The sequence below is a fragment of the Phocoena sinus genome, chromosome 18 (assembly GCF_008692025.1).
Source record: "Phocoena sinus isolate mPhoSin1 chromosome 18, mPhoSin1.pri, whole genome shotgun sequence".
Classification (NCBI taxonomy): domain Eukaryota; kingdom Metazoa; phylum Chordata; class Mammalia; order Artiodactyla; family Phocoenidae; genus Phocoena; species Phocoena sinus.
Window position 1 is genome coordinate 8,899,805 of NC_045780.1, and position 20,404 is coordinate 8,920,208.

At 33.6% G+C, this 20,404-nt stretch overlaps 1 protein-coding gene across 4 annotated transcripts in view; it reads right to left on the bottom strand.

The window, feature by feature from the left end:
* The window catches only part of N4BP2L2 (NEDD4 binding protein 2 like 2), a 66,762-nt gene that overhangs the window by 38,472 nt on the left and 7,886 nt on the right, over nucleotides 1–20,404 (bottom strand). The window contains exons 3-7 of one of the 4 annotated variants that reach the window (XM_032611196.1): nucleotides 19,230–19,354; nucleotides 15,431–15,519; nucleotides 14,969–15,045; nucleotides 12,210–12,353; nucleotides 9,671–9,772 (exon numbers count right to left, since the gene is read on the bottom strand). The exons of 1 other annotated variant lie outside the window; for it this stretch is intronic. In XM_032611196.1, coding sequence (XP_032467087.1) covers nucleotides 9,671–9,772; nucleotides 12,210–12,353; nucleotides 14,969–15,045; nucleotides 15,431–15,519; nucleotides 19,230–19,354 — 537 coding nt within the window. The remainder of the gene's footprint in view (nucleotides 1–9,670; nucleotides 9,773–12,209; nucleotides 12,354–14,968; nucleotides 15,046–15,430; nucleotides 15,520–19,229; nucleotides 19,355–20,404) is intronic. 2 more of the 4 variants (XM_032611194.1, XM_032611197.1) reach the window with 2 other exon arrangements.

Genomic DNA, 20,404 nt, shown 5'->3' on the forward strand with positions numbered 1-20,404 from the left:
TAAGTGACTTGCCCAAGTTGCAAGAACTACAACTTTTCTTCAAATTCTGGAATTTAAAATTCTGTGCTCTAGGGACTTCCCTGGTGGCGCAGTGGATAAGACTCTGCACTCCAATGCAGGGGGCCAGGGTTTGATCCCTGGTCAGGGAACTAGATCCCACATGCATGCCGTAACTAAGAGTTCGTGTGCCACAACTAAGGAGCCCACCTCCTGGAACCAAGACCCGGCGCAACCAAAAAATAATAATAATAAAAATAAAATAACACTCTGTGCTCTACTAAAAGTGGTTTCTGCTCTTCATGACAATCTGAGGTACCTCAAAGGTATAGTCTGAAACATGGAACTCGGTTGCGCTGTGAACAACTCACAGTGTCAGGCGACCCACTATACATTTCTTAATGAAACACATTCCATTTTCAGAAAGCTTTGAATTAAATTAAAAATTAAGAACCACTGATCCAGTCAAATGCCCTCATTTTACACATAAAGGAACTGCAGAAGAGAGAAGGAAATGGCTCACAAGTCCCTCTCAACTAGCTAGTATCATAGCTGCGTATTAGTTTCCTAGGGCTGTGACAAAGTACAGACGGGGTGGCTTAAACAAGTTTATTTTCTCACAATTCTAGAAGTCTGAGGTCAAGGTGTCTGCAGCGTTGGTTTCTTCTAAGGTATCTCTCCTTGGCTGGTAGATGGTCTTCTTCCGCCAGTGTCTTCATAGGTCTTCCCTTTGTGTATGTCTGTGTCCTAATCTTCTCTTCTTATAAGGACACCAGTCATATTGGATTAGAGTCCATCCATAAGATCTTAATTACCTCATTAAAGGTGCTATCTTCAAATACAGTTACATTCTGAGGTACTGAGGGTTAGGACCTCAACATACAAATTTTGAGGAGACATAATTCAGCCCATTAACACTCCACTCTCCTGCGCCCCCCAATTAATGTCCTTCTTACATGCAAAATACATTCACTCCATTCCAACAGCCTGCAAAGTCTTCACCCATTCTAGCATCAAGTCCAAAAATCTTATCTAAATACCATTTAAACCAGGTATGGGTGAACTTGAGATATGATTCATCCTGAGGCAAAATTCCTCTCCAGCTGTGAACCTGTGACTCTAGACAACTTACCTGCTTTCAAAATATAATGGTAGGATAGGCATTCCCATTCCAAAAGGGAAAAATCAGAAAGAAGGGATGATGGGTCCCAAGCAAGTTTACAAAAAGGCAAATTCCATTATATTTTAAGGCTGAAGAATAATCTTTAATAATAAATAATAATCTTTGGCTCCATGCTGTGTTCTCTGGGCCCACTGGGCTAGAGGCCCTGCCTTCCAGGCTGACCAAGGTGGTAGCCTCACTCCCTCAGGCTTGGGGCTCTGATCCCATGGTGGCAATGGCAACCCTGCCAACCTCTGAATTGCCTTCAGGGTCATTCTATTCTTTTCTTGGAGGACAACATATGCTTACGCCAGATCACCACAGATAGCTCTAGTGACTTGTCTTGTAGAATCTCAGAAGTCTGACAGCCTTCCTTCATCATCCTGTCCTGTCTCTTTCAGTGCAAGCTGGCAGTGTTTCTGCTGCCATATCCCCATCTCTGGTCTTGCTGAGTTAGTTTAATGAATCCGTAAGTCACATGCCCATACGCCCTTTAGCAAATGGTTGTCTAGCAACTGCCTTGATGTTGTCTCCAGAACATACTTTCTAATTTTTTGCAACATGCATAGGCTGAGAACTGCCAAATCTTCAAGTTTCTGGTTCCATTTTGCTTAACGATTCTTTCTTCAATTATCTCCGTCCTCTTGCATTTTACTATAAGTAGCAAGGAGAAACCAGGCCATGCCTTTAACACTTTGCCTAGAAATCTCAGTTAAATATCCAAATTTATCACTTAGCAGTTCTATTTTCCACAAACCTCTGAAACACGATTTAGCCAAGTTTTTTGCCACTTTATAACATGACTGCCTTTCCTCCAGTTTCCAATAACATGCTCATTTCCATCTGAGACCTTACCAGAAGCATCCTTTTCATATTTCTACCAAACTCTGTTCATGATCATATAGGTCTATCTCTAAAGTGACAGAAGCCTTACTGACCGCCCCAGAACCCTCACCAGAATCACCTTTAACGTCCATATTTCTACCTACAATCACTGAAGGCAACCTTGGCTTTTTCTAACATGAAGCTCAAATCTCTTCCAGCCTCTACCATACCCAGTTCTAAAGCCACTTTTTCATTTTTAGGTATTTGTTAGAGTAGCATCCCACTTCCCAGTACCAAAATCTGTGTTTGCCAAAGCTACAAAGTATCACATTCTGGGTGGCTTAAACAACAGAAATTAACTTTCTCACAATTCTGGAGGTTAGAAGTCCAAGATCAAGATGTCAGCAGGGTAGGTTTCTTCAAAAGCCTCTCTCTCTGGCTTGTAGATGGCTGTCTTCATCCAGTGTTGTCACAAGGTCTTCCCTTTTTGTGTGTGTCCTAATCACCTCTTCTTGTAAGGACACCATCATATTGGGTTAGGGTTCAATCACATGACCTCATTTTACCTTAATTACCTCTTTAAAGGTCCTATATCCTAACAATAGTCATATCATAAATACTGGGGGTTAGGATTTCAACACATGAAATTTTGAGGGAACACAATTCAGCCCAGAATAAGCTGAGACTACCCATATTCACTTGTTGTATGAATACTGAATACTGCTTTTTCATTGTGCTGATGACCATACAATGGTAACAACCTCTGACACATGGCGCTTAAAAATGGGGGGGAATAATCATACACTCATACAAATTAATAAAGAAAAAGTACATGAGAGCATATAATATATATTTTGGACCTCACCAAGCCTGCTATGTCCAAAAATTTGGGTTTCCTTGAAGAGCTCAAATCTGAAGGATGAGTATGGAAGGGGTGTGTGCACACAGAACTTTCCAGGAAGAAGGAACAAACAGCACATTCAAGGAACTGAGAGGTGGCCAGTAAGGCTGGAAAACAGAAAGTAGGAAGAGTAACAAAACATGAGGTTGGATAGGAAAGCAGGGGCCACATCAACCACATTATGGTTTTTGGTCTTTATTCTAACAGCAATGGGAAGCACCTGAAAGGTTTTATGCATGATCATATTTTCCTTTTACAAAGATCACTTTGGAAAGGAGGGGGCACTGAGGGTTTCTAATTTGCTGGTAAAGTTCTACTTCTTGAGCAGGATTCTGGTTACATGGATATGTTCACTTCATGAATATTTGTTGAGCTATATACACTTATAATTTAAGCACTCTTTAATATGTACATTATACTTCAGTCTTGTTAGATTGTGGAGAAAAAGGTCTAGAACAGAGCAAGTACTGATGTGAGGACCCCAGTCTCAGGAAGAGATGATAATTCAAACTAGAAAGATGGCAGTCAAAAATGGAGAGATTCAAGAGGTAATTAAGTGGCAAAATTCAAAGACCCCAGTTGATGGATAATATGAAGGGGGAAAGAAGGGATCAAAGAAGACTCTCAAGTATCTGGTATGCAAAAATAGATAGATGGTAGATGCATTTGCTATGCAAAAAAAAATCCTGGAGTTCCATAGACAAGAGAGAAGATCACAGGTTCAACTTTTCAGGCTTAAAAGTAGAAAAGTCAGGTAGGCAGTTAAGTATATAGGCTGGAGAGCAGAGGACAGCTTTAAGAAGAAAACACATTTGGGGAGTAATACTATTAATAGAAGCAATGGGTATAAAATCATTCAGTCCATATTTTTTAGCTCCTACAGTATTACAGGCACTGCTTTAGGTTCTGTGGATAGAGCTAAGAACAAAATAAACAGGTTCTCATGGAACTTATATTCTACTTCAAAAGACTCCCAACAAATCAGTATTAAAAAAGATAACTTTAGCTACTATGATGAAAACAAAACAGGACAATGTAACAGAGTGACAGGGATGGGGTTACTTTATTTTAGATTGGAATAGTCAGGGAAGGTTCTCTGTGGAGGTGACATGTGAGGTGAAACCTGAATGTTGAGAACTATGCTAGGCATAGGAAGAACAGAAAAAATACAGAGCAAAAAAAACAGCTAGCACTTAAAGCAAGAATAAGCTTAGCATATCTGAAGAACAGACAAAAAGACCAGTATAGATGAAATGTAGTAAATGAAGAGGAGAGGGGTACAAGACAGGGTCAGGGAAGAAGCCAAGGGTCAGATCACGTATAGTTTAATTAAGCAGGGAGGGATGTAATTTTTTTTTTAATAAATTTATTTATTTTTTGGCTGCGTTGGGTCTTTGTTGCTGTGCACGGGCTTTCTCTAGTTGCGGCGAGCGGGGTGTGCTCTTAGTTGCAGTGCATGGGCTTCTCATTGCAGTGGCTTCTCTTGTTGCAGAGCATGGGCTCTAGGCGCACGGGCTTCAGTAGTTGTGGCACGTAGGCTCAGCAGTTGTGGCTCGCGGGCTCTAAAGCGCAGGCTCAGTAGTTGTGGCGCACGGGCTTAGGTGCTCCGCAGCATGTGGGATCTTCCCGGACCAGGGCTCGAACCCGTGACTCCTGCATTGGCAGGCGGATTCTTAACCACTGCACCACCAGGGAAGTCCCTGGGAGGGATATAATTTATGGTAAAAAAAAATTTATTTAATTATAGTTTTCTCTAGTTATTCTGTGGATAAAATTATAGGGTGGCAAAGATAAAAGTGGGGAGACTACTACGTCCAAGTGAGAAATGATGAAATCTCATGGGGAAAGTTAAGAGTAAGAATAGAAGTATTAAAGCAAAAAATAAGAAAATAAGCTCTAAATGACCCTAAAAGAAATAGAAAATCAAAAGTCTCAAGGTTGCTCTACTTATCTGTATTCTAGTATTTAATTTTTTGATCATAAACAACAATTCTAAGGACTACTAGTGAGGTTCAAAAACCTCAAAACAAGTCTCCGATGGTGTTAGCTACAAGTTAAATGGATAAGCCTTCCTCTCTGCCTGGACACTCTCTCTCCTAGCAAGTATCAAACACAACTAATTCACACTCTATATTTCCATGTTTCCTAAATTACAAACTGCCCTATAAAGTTGCTCTATTTAGATGAATGGGTCCTTAATTTCAAGAGGTTGTTGACTATTCTCAGGAGAAGACTAGGACTAATATTCAACAAATATTTATGGACTCATTAAAGGACAAAGCTCCAAACACAAGACAAGGAAGACCATGCTTTCATGGCCCTTAAGGGTACAAGATAATCTTTCTTAATGTAATACCTGGGCTCTACTAGTCTTTACACAGCAAAGGGAAGATGGGGAGGGAGAAATATCACTTTTGAGACCACCAGTCTTCTAGCTTTAACAATTTCTTTCCTATCATTCCCCAGAATTAAAAAAAAATTTTTTTTCTCACTACTTTTTAATTAATTCAAAATGTCTAGCCCAGGCCTCCTAACACGTTTCCTGTAAATACTTCAATTTACTTATATTCAAAATGAAATATTTTAACCACATCTTTGCCAGTGTTACATTATACACTATTCCAATAATCTCAATCCCATGACGTACTGCTTTCCAGTTTTGTGAACCAAAATCTATCTTAATCTACTTATGAAATCAATGTATTTCTTCCCCATTCTAACAAAAATTCCACCTCTGATTTCACATTTAGAAACAATAATGAAAAAAGCCACAAACTAGGAATTTTAATTTCTCAAGGAATTAAGAAAAACCAAACAAGATCCAGCCTTTCTATTAAGTTAACTAAAACAAAATAAGGCAAATAGTCAACAGTAAGAATTCTTCATTCTGTACTTAAAGGTTTTCCTTGCAGAATCGAATTAATTCAATATTTTATTTATACAGCAAACTTAAGTAACTGGCTCCTTTACTGTTCTTTAATTTTAGAAAATTAATTTAAACAACATAAAAGAGAAAGGATGCTAATTATTACAAAAGGAAAAAATCCTTAATTCTTCAGAAAATCAGAAAACTGATGTAATTTCCATAACAGCTACTGCTAGCACACTTAAGTAATATGTGGACATTAAAAGAAAAATACACTAAGACCACTTACAAATAGTGCTGATCTGTTTAGGAAATACTGCCTCAAAATTAATCATCAAAACAAACAGCTTATATTATTTAACAATCCATTCACTGAATACTACACATTTCAAGTGCTAATTAAAATCAGGAGATATTAAAATAAAAGGTAGACATTAAAGCACAACAGCATATGTAAAACTTCAATTGAAAAGATGTTGCTGAAATATGATTATCAATTATCAATGTATATTTTATAGAAAACGTTTATACGGTAAATGACATCCTAGCTTTCAATCTTGACTTCAATTAAACATTCTAAATAAATGGCCACTTACAGATTTCTTCACTCAGCTTCACTAGTAAGTCAACATACCTCTAACCCTATAAATTCAAAGGTACCATAAAGATGCACTCAACTCTCCAGTGGAATTTCTTTCCTACCTTGAAAAAAAAAAAACACCCTAAATTAATAATAACTTAACCAAAGATAAAATGTGGTTTAAAAGATAAAATGGGATATGGTGAGGAATATGTCTGAACTATATTTGAATCCCAGTTAACATTGCTCCCTAGAGATATTATGTTCATAGGATAAATTGCTTAAACTGTGTTAGTTTTTGTTTCCTCTTTATAAAAAATTTGAGACTGTACAGTCGTTATAAAAAAATTAGAAACTATAATATATCACATTTAGAATAGGGCCTGGCATTGACAGGCATTAACTAAATGGCAGCTACTTAAATAAGTATTATTAAATTAAGGCTTGTTGCTGTTAAATTCCTATTCCTCATTGTAGCAGCACTGGAGAAATGAAGAATCACTTGTAAAAGCTGAACTCAAATTAGCTATCAGCTTTCCTTCAAAAGCATTCAGTTCTTTAAGAATGGCAGATTAGAGAATCATGACATAACAGTGAATTCCATAACAGTGAATTTCCAACTACTATTTATCAACTAGTCTATCAGCATGAGGCTTGAGTATTATAAAAGAATTTTTTCTCAAAAACATACATCCAAGTACTACGCCATGTTTATGGGATTCCTAAGCAATGAGTAACACTGATAGACTAAAAATCTATATAAATCTTTCCAAGTATTTTCATATCAAAGTTCTACCTATATCATAGGGTCAGGAAACTGCAAAGCTGTGACCTATAAGTTTAACATGATTAAATAAGGTTCATAAGGAAACATGAGTTCAGTGGAACACAGGAGGGAAAAAAGTTATCACCATTTTTGACAGTAACTTACCATCCCATCATCTTCGTTAAAAATGTTATGAAGTTAACATGAGGATAGCTGAACAGAAAATGCACATAAGAAAAAGAAAACATGTACAGGAAAAGAGTGATAGAAACAAGAAAGCAACATGATTTCTAATACTATTAAGAAAGAATAAAAAAGAAAGAAGAATAAAAGAAGAGAAAGAACCCACAAACCTCCCCCAAATCAAATTTTCTTTCATTTTGATATACTAAAAAAACTGAAGAGTCCAGAATTACAACTGAAGAGACACTAACAAAGCTGTGCAATTATTGTAAGTACTAGTTGTAGGGTACAACTTTAATTTTACATGTCCTATCTGAGAATACAGTTGAAACTGCAAAAAAAAAAAAAAATCCAAATAAAGTGTATTTTAATGGACTGTACTGAACTTGAACATAATTTTAACTATTTTAACTTTTTTCCCCTTAGTTACCAATAAAGTTGAGAGGCAAAAAGCCCAATAGGTCATCTCAAAATCTCTCAATCTTCCCATTAATTTACAAACAGTTCGATTTAAAAAACAATATGGGAATATTAACAACTAGACAACACTCCCCGATGAAGTCTTCAGTCATTCACCTGCTTGTTAATGTGATTGTGTCTAGTTCTAAGATTAGGGGTCACAGTATGGCTTAACAAAATTTGTTAGGAGGAAAGGAAAGAAAAAGATTACTTCTAATTTAAATGACTAAAATAAACTTCTATTAAAGATACCAAAAAGTCAGAACCCTCCAAACACAGTCCTAGCTTCAAAAATAACTATTTACTCTTGAGGCTCTCTTTTCAGAGTTTTTTTTGCTACTCTTTCCCCTTGTTCCTGTGCATAATTTGACAGCAACAATGTATTAAGAGTTTCCATAGGAGATACATTCAAAATTGAGTTTACACACATGTATATTCTATGACAAAAAGTATGCCATTCAGTGCAGTCTACATAAAGATATTGAATGTAAAGTATAACCATTCTATTACAAGTTTTCTGATTTTAGTTGCAAAAATCATAATTATAAACTTTTCAAGGTTTGCTCTGAAATTTACAAACCATGCAAAATTGAGTATTTTTTAGACTTGAGACCTTGGCAATTTGAATCAACTGAATTATTTAAATGCTGCTTAGCAAAGTAAAAAAAAAAAAGGAATAAAAAAGACACACAAGACAATCACCAAGTTACTCCTCTTTCAGAATCTATTTCAATGAACTTAATACTACTTCCTGCAATCCTAAGGATATTTTAAGGAGAAAATCTGGCATACATACAGGGAAACCAATTGTTTTAATAATACCTTAATTCAAAAAATAAAATAAAAATTGGTATGCCAATCTTATTTAAATTGTAAAGAAAGACAACCATCACCAAAGAATATACCCATTAATCCCTCTCCTTTCACAAAAATTACAGCAAACAATTGTAATGAGAAAAAATTATTTATAAATTGTAATCTACAAAATTTAACTCTATAAACAGCTAACTGGATCTGCTGTTCTGCTGCCACCAAACGTTTATTCTGAATGCTCATTGTAACAAAACTAAGTAATACTTTGTCATGATTCCAGACTAAGAGGCATTACTATATTTATATGGGTTGCAGACAAACACACACAAAAACACTCCAGCCCTAATAACTGAATTCTCAGTTATTGCATTCATGTTACAATACTACGTAAAACTTCAATAAAGGCTAGTAAACCTATCTGGTCAAGGTACTGGGTTGGCCAAAAAGATCGTTCCGGTTTTTCTGTAAGCTATCCCAGAAAAACCGGAACGAACTTTTTGCCCAACCCAATACTAATATAATACATGAACAAATGCATTTCTTCAGAGAACACCACCAATTTTCTTTATAAATACTTAGAAAACCAGGCTCAGAAAACCAGACATTTCTACAATAACAAAAACTCAATTATGGTCAAAATAAATATTTTATATCCTTTGAAATCATGAACTCTTTCAAAACTCACCAATATATAAAACTGGAAAATTTCATAACCTATATTAATTAGGCAAGAGATAAGCAAACTTCAAATGGTTAAATCCACCCTATCATACCACCAACAAAATACAACCTAATCTTTTGTAAACAATCTTACTTTAAAACAGACATTAAAATATTAAAAAGCTAACATTTTTTTTCAGAAAGGTGAATACTGAAAGATTATCAATGTAAAAAGCAGTATCAAAAGTTCAACTTAATTACCACACAAATATTTTTATTAGCAGTATTATGACATATAGAAAACTATAAATTTACTTATCAAAAAGAAGTGATTTTTCACGTCTATGAAAAAACAAGGCTATGAAAAAACAAGTTATGAAAGCCTATGAAAAAACAAGTTAATCTTTCTGAACCAAACTAGAAGCTATCAATATATTCTGTTTAACTAAAATGTTCACCTTAGTTGAATATGATGAGTAATGCCCATTTTATTCTTTGTGATGGAGACCAACTCAGAATGGCAGGTAGCAGCTGGGGGAACTATTCCATTAAGAATATACCTAAATTTAAAAAAAGAATATATCTGAATAGAAGAAAAGATTTTGATGAAAAATCCTGACTTGGTAAATTTCATATTTTTTCAGATTTTTAACATCAAGCAATGACTTATAATAGTGATTCTGGTATCTTTTATTGCATATTCATTCCTCTATTCTGTTATTGTTCAAAAAATACAATAAAATTAGCCACAATACTTGGGGGAACTTTTAATTTACTTTGTCTTAAAAAAAAACCAAAACATTAGGGACTTCCCTGGTGATCCACTGGTTAAGACTCCATGCTTCCAAGGCAAGGGGCGCGGGCTCAATCCCTGATCAGGGAACTGAGATCCCACATGCCACACAGTGCGGCAAAAAAAGAAGAAAAAAAAAGTCTTCCAGAATGTTAATTTCCCTGCCTCAATAAGCATTTATAATTTTAAAAAATAATCAGCAATGATTAACAATCTCTGCATGATTATTTACTATTCAGAAGTACTAGGGGATAAGTTGAATCTGTAATAAAATCTGGAAATTTATTTTAGACTTACTATCATGAACATGTTTCCTCATAATCTGTATCTTCCGAAGGCAATTCTCTACATCCTCGAAATAAACTGGCTACTGTTCAAATACTATAGATTTACAGTACTATTATTTCTGAGTAAAGTTTTAGAAGGACAAAGGGAAAGGGACACACAGTATATACCTACCTGTCACAAAATTAAATCCTTTACTATTTCAAAATGTCAATTTACATAATAAAATGCTGGGAAAAGTAAGCCCAAATACTAAGAAGTACTACTCTGAAACAAAAAAATATATGAAAATAGTGAATAATGGAAATGTGTGTATGTATTGATATAAATAAATATATATACATTGACACAGAAACATGAGTTAGCATATTCCTACTACATCATATTTAGTTAGGATGAACAAATATATACAAACATACATATGTGTTACACAAAATAAAGCATGGTAATACCCATTTAAATGTAAACAGCACTGTTAGTACAAATAAATAGAAATCATATTCTTATCTCACTAAAGGTAATGCAATAAAGACCTTGCTGAGTACTAATATTTAGCTTTGAGTCTTGCAACTTAATATCACTTAATAATTTAATATTAGTTAAAAAGTAATATAAAGATGGGAGAGAACATTTACAGCTGAAAAAACACCAAAGGTTTTAAAACAACATTGGAAGAAAGATTATGGGATTCACCACTTTGCTCTACACCTGTAACTAACACATCATTGTTAATCAACTATACTCTGACATAAAATAAAAATTAAAGAAAAAAAAAAGAAAGATTATGGGATTAGGAATGGGCTGGTTTAGGAGAAAGAAAACTTAAAAGGACAAACTATTATCATGTAAAACATAAAAATTTTTTAAAGTAGTTGTAATTAGCTCCATTTTTTCCTAAAAATGGATAAATCAAAGCAAAGTTAGGATGAATTGCAAGATCTCTGAAATGAATCCCATCTCAATTTAAAAATTTTAAGTGATAGAACACAATCCAACAAAAACTATCCAGTGAGATACACAGTTGTCTCTACAGAAAAACTAAAACCTGGAGAAGTAAAATATCCTATGGGACACATCTTCCTACAACTAATGCTAAGGAACTGTCTAAAGTATTTTTTATATTAGAATTACACTGTTTTAATTTAAATAGAGAAAAGTGATATACTATCAAAACAGCCTGAAGAGCTTTTGCAAACTATATAGTGATTGCCCTGTTTATGCATTCCAGAATCAGGGGTTTGGGGAGATAGGAGATGGCTTAAGAAGAAGGGTGATGAAACGTATATTACGGAGAAAACACCCCAGGTGACTGATACACTTACTGTGTGGTATTTGATAGAGAATTTTGTTTTAAATAAGGGATATGCTAGTTATAGCTTAGAAACACTTTTTCACACAGATGAATTTGCAGAAACATAATTTTACCTGTATAATGAATAGAGGAATCAACTAAGGTGCCTATAACAAGTTAGTATTTCTTATATATTTAAGATAGTCAAGGAAAAATACTAAAGTTTTATGAAAAGTTGAATTTCGGTATGAACTATAAAACTGTCTGACATTATCTACAAAAGATAAAATTAGTTTAAAATTCAATTACAGAAAAACATTCTGGTTCCTACCCACTCTACTCAGGTATCTTCATAATAAACAAAGGTATTACAACAAAAGATTATAAAAACATTTAAAATACAATTTTATATAATTTTTATTTACACTTTAGAATTTAAACAACTTGCTGGGAACATCTTTTGTGAGGCAAAGTAGTCTTTTTTTAAATTTGAAACTACTTAAACTTCAAGACAGGCTCTCTAATTTTTTTTTCAAGGGCACGCAACAAATGTGTTAGCTGAAAATAACCAACTTAATGATTATTTGTAACACAGACTTCATTATGTGAGCCTAGAGAGCCTCCCCACCTCTGTCTCCCCTGTGAAGGAGGTCTTTGTGTGCTTTTGTGTGGCGGTTCCACTGAATTCATTACAATAGAGATGGACATTTGATATTCATAACGATCCAACATCTGAGCAATCTTCTTTCGAGAAACACCATGTTTATTCCTCCTACCAAAAAAGAAAAGGATTTTAATTCTTTTTTCTTTTAGAATGTGTAGGCTTAGAGATTAAACTGTTTTAGAGTAATAGAGTACAGATTTCAAATAACATTTTGCAAATAAATACCAGAAGATACACCTCACATTAAAAAAAAAGGCTCTCTCAGGTTTAAACAATATCTTAAAAAGGCTTAAAGATCCCATAAATCATAGCAAAATGTTAACTAATTACACCTTCTTCACACAGAACTAACTACTGATTCACAGAACCACTGAGTTAATCTTCCCCTCTTTTTAAACAACAGAGTAAAAAATTATGAGATACTGTTTTGAAAATTATAGAAGAATTGAGTGGGCTTCCAGGACTGACAAAAATCAATATAAAATATATATCACTTTTAAAAGTTATTTTAGCACACTTGCGTTACTAAAAAATTATTATTGATACCAAACTATATTATTACAGATACAATTTGTACATATCTCACAAATGTAATGTTGAGTGAAAGAAACTAGATATAATGAATATATACTGTAATTCTATTTATATAAAGTTTGAGAAAAAATTAAACCATGATGCTAAAGCAAAGGATATTTAAAAAAAAAAAAAGCTTTAAGGAAAAGCAAGTAAGTAATTACCAGGGAATTACGGAATTGTTACTGGGAAAAGGAACTCAAAAAACTTCTAAAGTGCTGGTAATGCTCTCATGACATGGGTAATGGTTAAATGAATATCTGTTTTATAAGAAATTTGTTAAGCTACATATTTATATTTTATGTACTTTTCTGCGAGTTTAATTATGATAACAAAAAGTGGTTTAAAAATTATTCTTGACCCTGAAAGAAATTTTTACAATGTATTCTATACTTGTAGTTTTCTGTAACTTGACTTGGACATGGCAAAACACACAGAACATATTTTATATTTAATGTTATAGTTCTAGATTTACTAAAACTAACTCATTTTTCCAGAAAAAAGACATAAATGTTTAGTTTTCAAAACTACTGATGTTTAGGTTAAAGATGAGAAGAGAAAGCAAGAGAGAGAAAAAATAGAAGATTGAAAAATAAAAAAGAGAGAGAAAAAGAGAGATCTGAGGTCAAGGTTGAAACTGGCCAAGCTATAGAAACCCACAAGAAGTCAAAATTGATGATTCAACCAATTCTTTACAAAAAAAATCTGTCAAACTATACTAGATATCAGTTAAACTTACTTTATTTTGTAAAGTTAATTTATATTAAGAATTGTAATACATTTCAACAGTCTCAAATGTAAATAAAGCCTAACTGTATAACAATTTCAATAATTCATTTATTCAGCATAACCCAAATATCTTTAGTTTTTAAATTCTCTTCTACCTGAGGTGCAATATACACAGAGGCAGGCAAACAATACCAGATATTAATAATATTTATCAGTTTAACTCTTCATAAATTTGATCTGGCATGCAAGTCAGAAAAGGAAAGAAAGGTAACCGAAGGAATAAAAATTCAAAGGTACAAAAGGAATGAAAGGCAAGGGGGAAGAATTAAATTAGTTGAACACCATACACAGAATAACAGTTTTAAGCTAGAAGAGGGCAAACTGAGGTGGGAGGAAAAAATGGTTTTACAAAGAGAGGTGATGGTCATACAACTCTGTGAATACACTGAAAACCACTGAATTGTACACTTTTAATGGGTAAATTGTAAGGTATGTGAATTACATCTTAAAGTTGTTTCCAAAAGGGGGTTGTGTCCGAGTGAAAATGAAGAAAGAAAAACGAGTCATAGTCAGGAAAACTAGGGGAAAGGGATGAAGGTAAAGACAAATGGAAGAGCAGGGTTGAATGTAATACAAGTCTACAATCTCTCACCACAAATCCTGAAATCTAAAATGCTCTAAAAATTCAGTTTTCTGTTGACTCATGTAGCAGCAAAGTCTAACCACACCTGTACTCATTTGGCAGCATGATCTACTCAGAATTAACATTAAACAATGTAGAATCTTTACTTTCTACTTAGACTGACCATTCGTGATCTGCTGCAGAAATATTAAGATGTCTGATTATATACCATACTGCCCCAAACTCTGCTAGGAGTGTTACAATTAGGTATATGCACTATATACTTCCTTTCTAAAATTAAAAAAAAAAAAAATCTGAATTCCAAAACACATTGATTCCCAGAATCTTGGGTATGGGATAATGGATCGTAGCAGTAAAGATGGGAAAAGGGGAGAGATAAAAGCACCAGGTGAAAGGGTGATGGGATCTAAAATGGGAAGGAGATGAAGTTGGAAAGGCAATGCAGAGAAGTGGCCTAGCTAAAAAGCAGAGGGAAAAGTCCTAACTTTTCTCTCAGTTTTCTGGATCTCCATTAGCATTCAACAAATTGGGAAACAATGCAGAAATTCACGTAAGAAAAATAACAAACACACTTAACAAGGAATATTTAATGAAATTTAGCAGTGCAAAGATCCTCAAACACCTTGCATTTAAGTCAATGTTCCTCTTAACAGAAAGTGAGTAGTAGTAGTCCCTATTCACAGGTACCAAAGATATAACAAGCAAAAGCTAGTAAAGAAATTGACCATGTAAAGGAGAAAAAAAAGATAAGGGATTACAAATTTTTTGAGTGCCTTACTTTTCTAATTCTTCAGGATCAAATTTCCACCAAGTTTCAGGTTCATGAAACTCTACTCTGTATCCTTTTCCTATGGCCTACACAAAAGAAAGGAAGAAAACAAAAACCCAGGGAATACGTCTTAAAGTAAAAAGATGGCAGACAGATATAAATTTCACTTAGACAATACTTCTAAATTTGCTCAACCAAGAAAAGTTTTACTTTTAAAATAATACAGTTTATAAATATTTTAAGACCACTTAATGGACAAATTCCAATTACTATCCTCAAGTCCAGGCAAAACTAACAAGATAAACATATTGCTTAATAAGCACCATTCCCAATTTTTAAAAAAACTAAGCAAATGAACACACCTCTTCAGAGAACAAGGACAAGTGTTTTAGTAATAAAGATCAATGTAACCAAAATTTCAGAATATGAAAAAATTGATAATATAAAAACTCTCTCATATCTCATATTTACCATTTCCACATATGGTTTCATTTCCCAAGCTTGTGTATTAGTGTTGTCTATTATAACTGGAGATCTCCCCTGATTGATAGCTTGTTTTGCTGAAATAAAAAATAAATTTAAAAAACAAAAGCAAAAAATGGAACTATTAGATAAAAATACACAAAATAAAATTTAAACATTCATTAAGATATTTCCTACATCCCTGTACTTAAAACCAAAACCGTGTAATCTTTTGAGTTAGAGCCATGAAAATAAAAGCACTCTTCTATATTAAATGGAATTAAGAGACATAAACACATGCAATGTATATTCTCCAGACCAGATGCTGGTTTTGACAAACTAGCTGTAAAGGACATTTTGGGGTAAATATTTTGTTGAACTTAACAGCTAATAAAGACTTCAGTCTAGAGCTTTCATTTACAGAAAATGTAGGAACAAGTTACATTTGAATATGGTCTGAGTATGAAAAGAGGAAAACATTTATTGACATGGGAAGATGGAGACTATTAAAAGAAAATGGCAATTTATAAGATAACATGTAAGTCTGATCTTATTTTGGTCAAAATATAAAGATGTGGGAAGAGTTACTAAGACACTAAAAGTTGTCTTCTGTAGGTGGTGGGAATATATGCATTTTATGCTTATCTTTATTTTCCAATGTTCTATAATTACAAATAATGCTTTTGAAGTAAGACAGACTTAAGTTTCAAAAAAAAAAAAGTGCTATGGATTTGTCATTACTTAAATACCAAGTACCTAAATACCACAGTTCAACTGACTGGATATTTCTTAGGACTATGATTCTGAAATTGGGAGTTGAGCTACAATGGAACTGTTCCAAACCATATCTCCCTCTCCCTATGCCATCTCTTCCCACATAAGGTGAGAATTAGTGTCACAGTGAGCCACTCATAATGACAGGAATGTGTGTACCTCTTAAGTGTAAACAGGCAAGATAATTAAGAACCCACTATAAAATTTAAAAGGCTGAGGCAAAATGCAATGATATGTAAGTTTTGCTGGGATTTAGAATTCAAACCACTAAGTTCTACACAATGAAAACACTTACATAGATGTCGAAGGGCAGACAAAATTCTAAAGGTTAGTTAAGAAGTAATGACTATGGTGGAATATCTATTTCGGAGAAGATGTCTCTAAATACTACATTTAGAATCTAAGTCATAAATAGGATACCAAGATGCTATCAACTCCCACTGTTCCATCCCCAAACAATGATCAAAACTTTTATTTTTTAAAAAAATAATAATTTTCCTAATGTCTGACAGGCTTACACCTCCAAGGAGTTATGTTCTACAAGAGGAGCTTATCTACATGAGGAGCTTATTAACCAAATAAATCTCTGATTTGCAGGAATGGGGAGATTATTCTCTTTCCATGAATAATCAACACCCAATACCACATTCCAGTGCACTCCAGGAGAATAGAGCGCCTAAGTAAACAATGTTTGACTACTCAAATAAAGAGAGTCATTTTCTTAAACAAATTAACCACCATACTCTTAAGAAAGAGAAAAATGACACCTTGGAGATATTTTTAACTTATAAGCAGTTAAAGATCAATTTAGATTCTTCTAATAAACATGAGTCAGATACATATTCCCTGAATAATGCCCGGCACTTAAAAGTATTCAATAAATATTTGTAGAAAAGAGAAATTTTGCCCTAAATTAAATGTAATGCTCATAATTTTCAAAATGCCTAATGACTGCTAGTTATCATTGCTTTGAAAAAGGTTAAAGATTACCTTGAAAAAGCCCCTATTTATTATACTAATAAAACCAGTAGTTTATCTACACACCAATATGTTCAGCAAGTAGAATTCACATGGCATGAACATTTTAATGAAATATTCTAAACTAGTATTGCAAAAAGAAAAAAATGTTTCACAGAAACCAACTTCCCAGTTCACCAAAGGTATACTGGCTCATTCCACTTAATCACCTACTTCTACTCCCCTTAACTCTGGGCCGATAACTCCAAGCACTTTTTGGAACTGTAACATCATCATTATTGGATTTGGGCAGTAACGTTGCAGCATTTTAAAAAATCAAAAAGAATTAATATTTTAAAATATTATGCTACTCTCTAAATTTATGCTACTCTCTATTTGGAGAAATCCTAGAACCAATACTAGGAAATAATCTTATAATCAAACTTATCTGACGTTTAAACTTTTTACTCAAAAGCATCCTCAATGAAATTCCTTGCTCTGAAAATTGACAATTAAAAAAGAAAAGCACTTATCCTGTTTTTCCTGTATATACTGTACTTTAGGGTAACCTTAGTTGCTAGTTCTAGGCAAGAGGAAGTTCTTCATTACAGAAGAATTCTAGCTACTAAACACAGAAAGAATGAAAGTCCTAGAAAATCACCATTTTGCAAACTTTAATGAAATAACTGATTAAGGAAACAATTCATTGTTGAATAAAACAGGGATTAGGCTGTCCCTTTGAAGCTACTGATCTCACCATCACTAAAAATGGGACAACCATTTACTTACAAAAAAAAAAAAGGTTGAACCTAATAAATCCTACAAGTTAAATGATTACCACAAGGAAGCAAACCGACAACCATAGGCTATGGGACACTCTACAGAACCACCAACCAAGTTTCTGCAATAAGTTAATGGTAGGAGGGCAAAAAGAGGGAAAACTGCTATAGATTAACTTAATTAAAAGAATCATAAAGCCAAATGTACTACAAAGACCTTGTTTAGATCCTGATTAAAACAACTGTAAAGAAATATTTAAGACAATAGGGGAGATCTGATTACAGACTATATTACATGATGTCAAGGAATTGGGTTTTGTTTTGTTTTTTAGGTGTGATAATGGCACTGCAATTAAGTAAGAAGATTTACTTGAAATGTGTGAAGTATGATGTCTAGAATTTGCTTTAAAAAAATACTTCAGCAAATTAAAAAAGGAGGGTGGAGTGAAAGCAAAAGGGTTGAAACAAATATAGCAATATCTTGATAACTGATAATAATTCTGAGTGATGCGTGTGTGGGCTTCAATATAATCTCTCTAGGTTTAAATAATGTTTCATCATCAATGCATTTTTAATTTCTTTTAAAAAAGAAATTATAGATTATAGCATAAGCATGTACTTACATAGTTCTAGATCAATAGTTTTCAATCCTGACTGCAACATTAGAATATATGGATAACTTTCAAAAAAATACCGATGTTTAGATCCACTCCAAATCAACTAAACCAGAATCTCTGAGGCTAAGACTCAGGCATAACTTTTTTTAAAAGATCCCCAAGTGATTCAAATGTGCAGCCAAGGTTAAGAAAGAACTACTATTCCAAAATGAAAATAAAGTGATCCATATACCTCTAAAAAATGTATTAAGTAAAGTGACATCAATGAAAAAAACTTTTAATATTCATGGGCATTAATTTAAGCCTTAGAAAACATTAGCATTACTCAAGGAAATAACTTTTGGGAATACGTAACAAAAGTATCAAGAGTTTCCTGAATTTTTTCATGAGGTATAAAATAAAGTCTATCAAAATATCCTATACCTCTATTGTACCAGTTTATATACACTATTTACAGTTAAAAAAATATTCTAACCACATTCTCTGATTTTCACAACCTCAATCAAGTAGGGCAAGTATAATTATCACTGCTTCTAATAGATGAAAAACTGGGTCTCAAAGCTCTTTCAATGGCTTGTCAAAGTCATCCAGCTGGTAAAAGTAAAAAGTTGAGAATAAAAATTCAGGTATTCTGACTCCTAGTCAAATATTCTATCCCGGGAGACTTGGCCCAAAACAAACCTCTGTTCTGGTTCCAGTCATGGGCATCACCAAGTTGATTAACATTATACCTGTACCCATCTTGATGGTGGAAATAGTCATCAGTGCTGAACACAATGCCATCACGACTCTGACCAAGCAGAATTCTGTTAATAAAAGAAATCATAAAGGTGCCATTTACAATATAAAATCTATAACCGTCAGAAATAAGCCACAAAGGAAAGGTTATTAAATGAATTTCTGGCACATACTTATAAGTATACTGCAGATAGACTAGCACAGGAGCTGAACCTTAAAAAAGCTTTCAGATTTCAAACATCACTTCACACTTAAATCTACATAGTAATAGCCAGTAATAAAAACTTTTTAAAGTGGCTTTTGTATTGCAACTTTTAAAAACACTCTTCAATCCCAAAATGATGTCAACTATTATCCATGGTTTAACTTTAGTGAATTTGTATTTGGTGTCTAAAATTGTCTAAATTTAGTGCAACAGGTAACCTAAAAGACAAGTAAGCCTAAGCAAGCAATTTACCTGAGGAAAACTATATTTGACTGAAGACAGCTTTGATAAACTCATTCCTATGAAGCACAAACATCTATGACCTGAAAGTGGAACTTGAGGTTTAATGCTGTGAAACAACCTATGATCCTCCAGAGTAAAATCAAATTAAAAATTTTTAAGAGATTAAATTAATAAGTGAAATTAATTACTAAACGCTAAAGAATACACTCTCAGAACAAGTCAGTGGTAATCAAGCTTTGTTCTCACAATATGATACCATCTTTAATTTCTAAGCACAGAGAGACTGACAAGTGTTCAGAGTGTTCCCATAACCAGTAACTCATGAAAGAGACTGGAGGTGTGCTGAGAAAAGGGAAAAGCCAGTAAGAATAATTTAGGTCCAACAATAACAAAAATATTTTGTTATTTATCTCCCCTCCCTCAACCATTAGGCAATTGGATATCATTCTATTGGGGTTGGCCAAAAAGTTCGTTGGGGTTTTTCCATAAGATGTTGTAAGATGTTATGGAAAAAATCCAAACGAACTTTTTGGCCAGCCCAATATAATTTCTTTTTGAGAGGGGGAAGGGAGTAGAAGGTGGTAGAAGGGATGATACTGTCCTGGGATGATCCAAGAATACTTCCTAATAAAAGGTAATAGGAAGGATTTCAACTATTAAGATAACAAAC